Source organism: Pempheris klunzingeri, chromosome 7 (assembly GCF_042242105.1).
Source record: "Pempheris klunzingeri isolate RE-2024b chromosome 7, fPemKlu1.hap1, whole genome shotgun sequence".
Lineage (NCBI taxonomy): Eukaryota > Metazoa > Chordata > Actinopteri > Acropomatiformes > Pempheridae > Pempheris > Pempheris klunzingeri.
Genome location: NC_092018.1, coordinates 5,254,581 through 5,263,145, shown reverse-complemented (window position 1 = coordinate 5,263,145; position 8,565 = coordinate 5,254,581). Strand labels below are relative to the sequence as shown.

The window sequence follows — 8,565 nt, the reverse complement described above, 5'->3', positions numbered from 1 at the left end:
TAAGTAATTTTGGCCTTTTTTCACATTCAGATTAACATGGTCCATGTTGATGACAAATATAAAATTCACTGCAGCTCACACAAATGCACATTTATTCTGGAGAAACAGCGTGTGATATTTAAAGGTGAGAAGACATCTATGAGTGGGTGTAGAGTTTGTAGCCAAAACAGAGAGAATGTTTGCAAAGTTGCACAGGATGCCGAGTACTTCAGAAATCAGCTTCTTAATGTCCTTGATTTCAAGTAAAATATGAATCTGTTGATTTTAAATGAAAACATTTGAATGGTTTGGCTGCTGACAGTCACAACTCTAAGATGTCTAACAGAAAACTGACGACCTTAATTGCAGTCCATTCATGATTGATCCTTAAATTCACTCACTGAAATGCCTTAAAACATGGACAAAATAAATTAGCACTAATCTGTGAAAATATCCATCGAATGTCCAATCTATTCGCAAGTTCTTTTTGCAGATCGCAGTTGACTCGAAACACCGAAGTCGTCACTAACTCATCTGCTTCTCTTTATATCTCAGCACAGAATTAATAAAACAAATCAAAAACATTCTGGCTTTCACCTGGATTTAACTCGTTAGCGTCGTACATGTCCCAATAATTCTGACCCTTCACTCCTACACAGTTGACTGTTTGAAATTATGATGACGACGACGACGATGATGATGATATAAAACCCAGCTTATCGATGCTGCACTCTTCAGAACCAGGGGCAGATCAAGGCCCCCTCTACCTGTTGAATCCCAGTTTCTTCTGGAAGGCCGCCCCGTCTCCCTTGGTGGCCTGCTGTGGGATGGATGGAAGTTCACTGTTAGATATAAGGGAACTCTCCTGTTGATTTCACAAAGTTAAAACTTAAACGTTCTCTCGTACCTTGTTGGTTTCTTTGTGTTTTTCCCGGCTGACTATCTCCTCTATGATCTCACCTTCTCCTCTCACCAATCTGGAAGAAAACACAGACACAGACATTTTTTTTTTTTTTTAAAAAGGCATAAAAACCTGAGCTGCAGAAATTATTACAGGAACACATCATCAATACATTTCCTACAGTAGAGTTTAGTATCAAATCCCTGTGCAACAAAAAAAACACTGTCAGTGCACAAAACACAGGAGATGAAGAAGTAAATGCTCAACTCATGGACCTAACATGCAATGTATAGGCTACATTATAACATATCTGAATTATGGTGTATTCGCTCTTGTGTTTGATCACCCTGTGAACCTGAACAGGTAAACTGTTCCTGTTGTGGGCCGTAAACCAGTAGAACGTGCTTGGTAGCTCTGGTTTACCTGGTGCGTCCTGTTTCTGGGTCGACCACCCTGCGTATCACACTCTGTCTGGCCTCGTACTCCTCTTTGGTGAGGGGCCTCTTAGTGGAGAGCCGGGCCTTCTGCTCGTCTGTCATCACTGCAGAGGAAAACAGGGCACGAGCAATAAATACGACTTGTAAAGAACTCAGGAGTGGGTGAAAACAGACACGACTGTCTGGTCATTTCACTTAAAACAAATAGTTGCTCAATCAACTTTCCAGAAAAATGACTAAATGATAATAAAAGTCTGAATGTTGATATCGTGTTAATTCCATGTAATAAAACAGAGGATTTCATCAGTATTGCCCAACGAAGCTGTAAAAAGTTTGGTGTTTTTGCCTCATGAGAGATTCTGATCCTCCTCCATAATGTTAACAACCAGATGGTGATAATGAAATAAGTGATAATAAGGGTCCACTGGCCAGACCTACTCATCTATTATTAAAGTTAAATTAATGTCATGTCCCACCAGGACCGAGCTCCACGGCCCCTTCATCACTCTGCCACACCTCCAGGTAAGATGGAGGTTTCTCTGCTGGAGGTCCGGGCAACACCACCTCCGCTTTCTTCTTCTTCTCTTTCTTTTTCTTCAGCTTCTCTTTCTTGTTCTTCTTCCTCTCCTTCTTCTTCTGTTTCTTCAGCTTCACGTCCTTCTTCTTTGCCTTCTTTTTCTTGGCTTTGCTTTTCCTCCTCTTTTTCTTTTCATCGCTCGAGGACGAAGACGACGAGGAAGAGGAAGAGCTGGACGAGGAGGAAGACGAAGAAGAGGAGCTTCTTCTTCGCTTCTTTCTTTGTGTCTTCACATCTGGGGGAGAAGAAGTTGTTTGTTTGTTTTAATAATAAGACATTTGTTGTTGTCAAAGCTTGGATCAGTCTGTTTTTTTTTTTTATTATACTCATAGTCCAAACCTTGACTCTTGTGTGATCCTTTCTTTGCCGATCTGCTGCGATTCCTGCTGCTGGATGAGGACGACGACGATGAAGAAGAAGAAGAAGAAGAGGATCTTCTCCGTTTCTTCCTCTTCTCATGTTTTTTCTCTCTGCCTGCTCGGTCAGGTGATCTGCTGCGATCCATCAGAGTCAACTAAACCTACCTGGTTCAAGCTCATGTAAACAAAACCCACTGTAAATATCTGTGCCAGGAGCTGGCAGAAGGGCGTCCGTCTAAAATCTGCTTCCGTCGGCATCGGGCGAACACATTACTATGGTTCCTAGTTCCTACTTATGTTTTGAGGAGCGACTTTGTACTTCCACCACGTTTCAATGCCAAATATTGTATTTTTTACTCCACTGCATTCATTTTAAGCCTTTAACTGGTTACTTTGCGGAGTCAAATTAGTCATGATGTATAATTATAGCTTTATGGTGAAATTCATAAGCTATTTATCCATATTATTTATTTAATGTATGAGGTAACATGTCGGGGAATGTTCTGTTAAAACTGAAGAAATAAAAAGTTCAAAAAGAAATTCACAGGCTACCTGGCAGCATAAACTACACCTTTACCAGCTTCAACATTCAAGGGATATACATATTAATGCATCAATTAGAATTCAGTTCCTATTTTTAATAACGTGATATATAAAATACATTATTCTGAAATATGTCATTCTGCATGATGAATATTCTACCTTTTGCACTTAAGTGTATTATTTTGGTGCTTTTGGATTCAGGACTTTAGTAGTTAGTATTTCTAGACTGTAGTATTGTTATTTTTATTCAAGAAAAAGATCTAAATGCTTCTTCCACCAATGTTAACTACTTTTTTTAAAGAGGAGAAACAAGTACTCAGAGCCGAGACTTAATAAAAAATTAAATACAGCAGTCTTAAATGTACTCTGTTATGGGTAATAGCTGTGTAAATGTAAAGATAAAAGTACAGAAATATTATCAGAAAAGTGTACTTTAACTATGAAAAGGAAAGATACAGTGCAGGATGGCCTCTTTTAGAGTGTTATATCATTGGATTATTATGCAATAACATGCAGGCAACATTTTAATGCTAGAGCTAATTGTAAATACTTTGTGCTGAGTGGTCATAAGATGATTAAAAGAATAGAAAATAGAAATATATGTACGTCATTTTTTCTGTATATTTTTTGTGAGTTTTTTCTTGAGAAATATTGGATACAGCCCTCCAAGCCCATTAGAAATACTTATTCCACACCAGCAATGTTTCTGTACCGGCCCAGATTCTCTCTGAGGGAGAATCTGCACGTTTGTGAGTGAAGGGTCAATGCCTGCCCACCAAAACATTCAGTAATCCATTCATTCAGTAATGTTGGACCACTATGTTGCCTCAGTGTCAGTTAAAAGTGGGTCAGTGAGTTAAAGGAATGAAGTGATATGAACTGCGGGGAATCTGTTTCTGATATGGGTATAAAGAGAGGATTATTGATGTAGAATAAACCAATTGATATGAAGGAAAGCAGGGGGTGAGAGAAGTGAGACCTTAGTAAAAAATAATGATCACTGTTCTACCATGTAAAGGAAGTGTGCAAGAAAACAACAATGTGAGAAGACATTTGTAATATTTATTTCAAAGTTTTTACAAAGGCAATTGTGAATCTTTAAAGCTTGTATATTGATAAACATTACTTGTTCCTGATGATGTTAGCCCTTATCACTCTTGGTACATAAGGTTAAACTAACTGAAAGAAACACAGACAGGCCTCAATTGCTTACCTGCATTGAGTTAAATACTGTGACCTGCCTCGGTTCATGTTTAAATATCATCTCACTGTAGCAATAAATTAAAATCTTTCAAGATTCCTTAAAACTCCCAATGAAAACCATAGAAATACATTGCAAATGATAAATACTGAAAACCCTGTTACTTAAAATACGCCGATGCCTGTGTGAATGTAACAGTCTAAACATGGCTGGAAGTTAGCAGAGGTGAAAGATGTCAGCAGGAAGAAAGCTGTAAAGCGATCATCTTTCCAATCTGTGTGCAAGGGGGAGCTCCTCAGGTTGCTCCAAGTCAAAAATCGGGGGGGTTGTGGGTTGGAGGGACTGGAATGTGTCGCTGTTGCTGGGATTCTCTCTGCGCCATTAGGACGCAGCCGCCATGCGGACCCTCTCTTGGGGATACAGCAGAATGTTCTTGGCTGCTTTGATAGTGTTCTTCATAAGCATCGCCACAGTCATGGGTCCCACACCTCCAGGCACAGGGGTGATGAAGCCCGCCTTCTGTCTCACACCTGAATCAAGACGGAAAAGACAGAAAAGGTGTGACGTTACAGACACCGCGGACGTCTACGCAGAAATACGATCATAATCACAGTCCAGCTCTACCTTCAAAATCCACATCTCCAACCAGTCTGCTCTTTCCAGTCACTGGGTCCTGCACTCTGTTTATTCCAACGTCAATCACAGCCGCTCCCTCCTTAATCATGTCGGCAGTAATGAGGTTTGGAATCCCTGATCGTTCAGTAAACAAAAAACACACAAACAGATGATTATAAGACGAGAGAAAAAAAGATTTAAAACATTGTCATTGTCAAATGCGGGCAAACAAAGAGCGACACAAACCTGCAGCAGCCACAATGATATCAGCAATTTGAGTGTGTTGACGTAGTTGCTCCTTTGGAGTGTAACGGTGAGAAATGGTGACCGTGGCATCACCTGCAGCACAAACACCATTAAGTTATGATGGCACACATTTAAGCGCTCTTTAAAAACACACAGATTAACCCACATGCATGATAACCAACCTCCGGGCCTCTCGTGACGGCCGTCTGTATGCAGTAACATGGCGACGGGCATGCCCACATTCTTAGAGCGTCCTGCAACCACCACATTCTTCCCAATAGTAGGAATACCTGGAGGACGAGATACCCAAGTTTAGATAGTTTGTTCAGCAGCGTATCAACCCTGACAGGAAGTAAGTGGTCACTCCTGTTACCTGTGCGTTTAATTATTTCCCAGACTCCCCAGGGAGTGGCGGGAAGCATGCTGGACTGATCCAGGCACATGCGACCCACATTAACCACGTGGAAGCCGTCCACGTCCTTGGCGGGGGAAACCGCGTTACAGATTGCGCGCTCATCAATGTGGTCTGTCAGAAACAACATGACAAGTAGAAGTTCACAAATGCTGCTCATTTAAGCCTATATGATGTCTGACATGACATGACACCATGTTGTTACTCAACAGGTGCAGGATTTTCTATACTCCTAGCCAGTCTTTCTGCTCCACTGCTCTGGTTTCTCTGTACCTGGCAAAGGCAGCTGGACCAGCAGGCCGTCCACACGATGGTCTGTGTTGAGTTTGTAGATCAGGTCCAATAACTCCTCTTCACTGATGTCTGAATGCTTGAGAATGGTCTCACTAGAGATTCCTGTAGGAGGTTGAAGAAACAAAACAACTAAAAAACACAGGCAAGCAATTGTTGTTGTTTTTTTTATAATTGCATTTAAACGTACGTATGAGGACAGTAGGAGTTTTATCTTACCGACATCAGCTGCAGCTCGTGTCTTATTCAGGACGTAGGAGTGACTGGCCGGGTTGTCTCCTACCAGAACCACGCTCAGATGAGGCCTCCTGTGACCGGCCAAAAGCCATTTCTCCACATCGGCCCGGGCCTCCTCCCGAATCTGCCGTGCTAGTTTCCTTCCTGAGATGACCACCGCCTCCTGTCTGAGAGTTGGCATGCAAAAAACACTGGAGTCAAGAGGACAGACGATACCTTAAACTTTAAGAAGCTGTGATTCTGCTGATACTGATACAGAATTGAGGGGTGCATTTGTTATGCTCATTCTTTCAATCACTATTAATTATTTTTTTTAATTAATTACTTATGTTCAGAGCTCAGGTTTGGTTGAAAAGGTCTTATTTGGTATGATCACTAGTCACGGAAAAGCAAGTACACAAAACAAACTAAGAAAACTAAGCTAATCGTCTCTGATTCGTTCAACTTGACTTTTTTAATCATCTTTACAGTACTAATCAAAAGCCACTCATCTACTCTCCCTCTGATTACCACTGAGCAGGTCTTGTGACACCAGAAACCTGTAATCAATCTCAACCATCTATCTGGACAAGCACCAATTCTAAAATTAGACACAACACGTCCTCACCTGACTGAGCCACATGATTTATAAGCACTTGCACCATATGTAGTGCTGGAAAAATTGGTAGAAGAGCAGGTTTTTACCAGCATCTAATCACGATCAGAGGTACCTGATAGCTTAGACTGACTGACTGAATAACTATACAAACTGGGCTGACCTGTCTTGCCCCTTTGTTCAGAAGTTTCAAAAGAGCCAAGACGGTTATCCATTATGTAACAGCAAACACAGAGCTGTAACTAATAACCGCAGAGTAATGAGCCATCACCAGTGATGTAACCACCCTTTTATTTCACCGAAACTAATTAAACCTCGCAGAAAAGTGTCAGATCTTTAGGTAAAATGGGGTGAGAACATGGGGCCAGTGTACCAGGTCCCAGAGAAAATGGGTCGAGATTGCAGGGCAGCAAACAGCTCTCTAACCTCATACGTGTTTAAATATAAAAGGAGTGAGGAGAAAGTCTCTTTTCAAATGTCTCCTTTCTTCTTTTGCTCTTGTTGTGTTCTATCTATTTTATTCTTCTGTACATGTTACTTGCTTTTAACATGAGTCACTGAGTTTATGTGTAAAGAAATTAAATATAATGCTTAAACTTTGTATTTATGCTGTGGCATATGGTAATAACTCATGCCTAACATTAGATGACAGGTTTTTAATCATCCATCTTGTGCCTCTGCTGCAGATCATGTGCAGGGGCCGCACGAGGTTTGGGTTTTTAAGGCGTGTGTGCAAAATTAGTTTATTACACACATCTCTGTCATGCTGCACTCAGCACGTTTCCAATAAGTACCTGCACGGGTGCTTTGTGCTGGCATGTCCTCGCAGAGACTTTACCATCCATTATTTTGTGATATGTTGAAAGATCACAAGTCATCCAGGCAGGGTGGGAAATGAGCACCAACTACCAGCCAAATGCTGCTAAAATAAGAAAGTGACTGAATCATTATTTACCATTAAGTGGCTGCTGAATGTGAACATTTATCCATCAGTGGCTGCTGGTGGTTCACATTTTAAAAGTGTGATTTCTCACCCTGCATCCTGGACTTCATGCATATGCACAAGTGTTCCCTGTGTGCAGACCACAGGCTGTATGAGGTGCAGACCAGCACCTCGGTCTCCAGCTGAGACCTGGCTCCTCAAGCCACAGGGTGCAAGCATTCACACCGATTTCATCAGCCAGCCTGCCGGTGCAATGTTACCGGCGTACCGCTGGGGGCGCACCGAAATGTGACCAACTGCGGACATTTAGTTCAACACAATCAAACAAACCCCCACAACGAAACACACGACCTCACCCATGCACACACCACACTACACAGGACGCTTAAAGAAACAGCCTGTGGCGTTAGGTGAGGTGTGAGCTTGTTTTGGAAAGAACACACATGTCGTAAAAGTGGCAGCCAAATGTACCCAAAAAGACACCAGCTCTCACAGCCGATGGTCGCACTCACCTCGGGGCGGACGTGTGTAGTTTACAGACTTGATGCTGGGAGTGTTGGCACAGTTTCCTGAGAGTCCTGATCGCTGCCATGCTGATCCGGCTGAGAGGAGAAGAGACACCACGGCAGATTACGAAACACACACACACACACACACACACACACCAGCAGCAGCTGGGCTGACAGAGTGATGTCTGTGGAGGAGGGAGAGGCGCACCGAGGCTTTAAAGACCTCCCTCTGCACGCACGGGCCTGCGTCACTGCTATCTGCTGCCTGCCACTGCGCTGCTGCACAGATAGTAACACTGCTCATCTATCTAGTGCCACAGTAAACTTATTGTGCAGGCAGAATCTCTCAGTTATGTTATTAAGGTTAATGATTGTATTGTTATTATTACTAATGATACATTAACAAGCAGCATTCAGCTGGTCGAGGTGGAGTTGAATGTAGTTTAGTGTACTTTATAACAATGCATGGGATTTTATGTGTTTTAACCTATTTACAAAGTAGCTCAAATGAATAAAAGTGGAGTAAAAAGTGCACAAATATTGGTATCAATGAAATACTGAAGTAAAGCTATAGGTAAACAGAGTCAGTGAGCTTAGATACTTTCCATCATGGATGCATGAGCTTGTGAGGTGTCCCAGGGCAAAAACCTGCTTTAGGGCACCCAGCCTTCACTGTGAATACACCCTACTGCCACCGAATTACAACCATGCACACACACC

The 8,565-nt window shown here is 42.1% G+C and overlaps 2 protein-coding genes across 2 annotated transcripts; both read right to left on the bottom strand.

Annotated features, from left to right (window-relative positions):
- Nucleotides 1-77: 77 nt before the first annotated feature.
- LOC139203332 (ADP-ribosylation factor-like protein 6-interacting protein 4) lies at nt 78-2,473 on the bottom strand. The gene is made up of 5 exons (XM_070833013.1): nt 2,234-2,473; nt 1,794-2,129; nt 1,304-1,421; nt 887-956; nt 78-799 (listed from the first exon to the last, which is right to left on the bottom strand). Exons 1-5 carry the CDS (start codon nt 2,397-2,399, stop codon nt 743-745), a joined length of 747 nt encoding a protein of 248 aa, XP_070689114.1. The 5' UTR covers nt 2,400-2,473; the 3' UTR covers nt 78-742.
- Nucleotides 2,474-3,838: 1,365 nt separating this feature from the next.
- Nucleotides 3,839-8,018, bottom strand: LOC139203811 (bifunctional methylenetetrahydrofolate dehydrogenase/cyclohydrolase, mitochondrial-like). Its single transcript, XM_070833699.1, has 8 exons — nt 7,849-8,018; nt 5,781-5,965; nt 5,544-5,666; nt 5,232-5,384; nt 5,041-5,148; nt 4,859-4,951; nt 4,622-4,747; nt 3,839-4,527 (listed from the first exon to the last, which is right to left on the bottom strand). Exons 1-8 carry the CDS (start codon nt 7,926-7,928, stop codon nt 4,379-4,381), a joined length of 1,017 nt encoding a protein of 338 aa, XP_070689800.1. The 5' UTR covers nt 7,929-8,018; the 3' UTR covers nt 3,839-4,378.
- Between the last annotated feature and the right edge of the window lie 547 nt (nt 8,019-8,565).

What these genes read in the sequence shown, in the direction of transcription:
- LOC139203811 (XM_070833699.1), bottom strand. Translation starts at nt 7,928, where the DNA reads ATGGCAGCGATCAGGACTCTCAGGAAACTGTGCCAACACTCCCAGCAT. An exon ending in CCGTCACGAGAGGCCCGGAG is followed by an intron (nt 4,952 to 5,040) that starts GTTGGTTATCAT and finishes TTTGTGCTGCAG; the next exon opens with GTGATGCCACGGTCACCATT. An exon ending in TATCATTGTGGCTGCTGCAG is followed by an intron (nt 4,748 to 4,858) that starts GTTTGTGTCGCT and finishes CTGAACGATCAG; the next exon opens with GGATTCCAAACCTCATTACT.
- LOC139203332 (XM_070833013.1), bottom strand. Translation starts at nt 2,399, where the DNA reads ATGGATCGCAGCAGATCACCTGACCGAGCAGGCAGAGAGAAAAAACAT. An exon ending in AGGATCACACAAGAGTCAAG is followed by an intron (nt 2,130 to 2,233) that starts GTTTGGACTATG and finishes CTTCTCCCCCAG; the next exon opens with ATGTGAAGACACAAAGAAAG. An exon ending in AACACAAAGAAACCAACAAG is followed by an intron (nt 800 to 886) that starts GTACGAGAGAAC and finishes TCCATCCCACAG; the next exon opens with CAGGCCACCAAGGGAGACGG.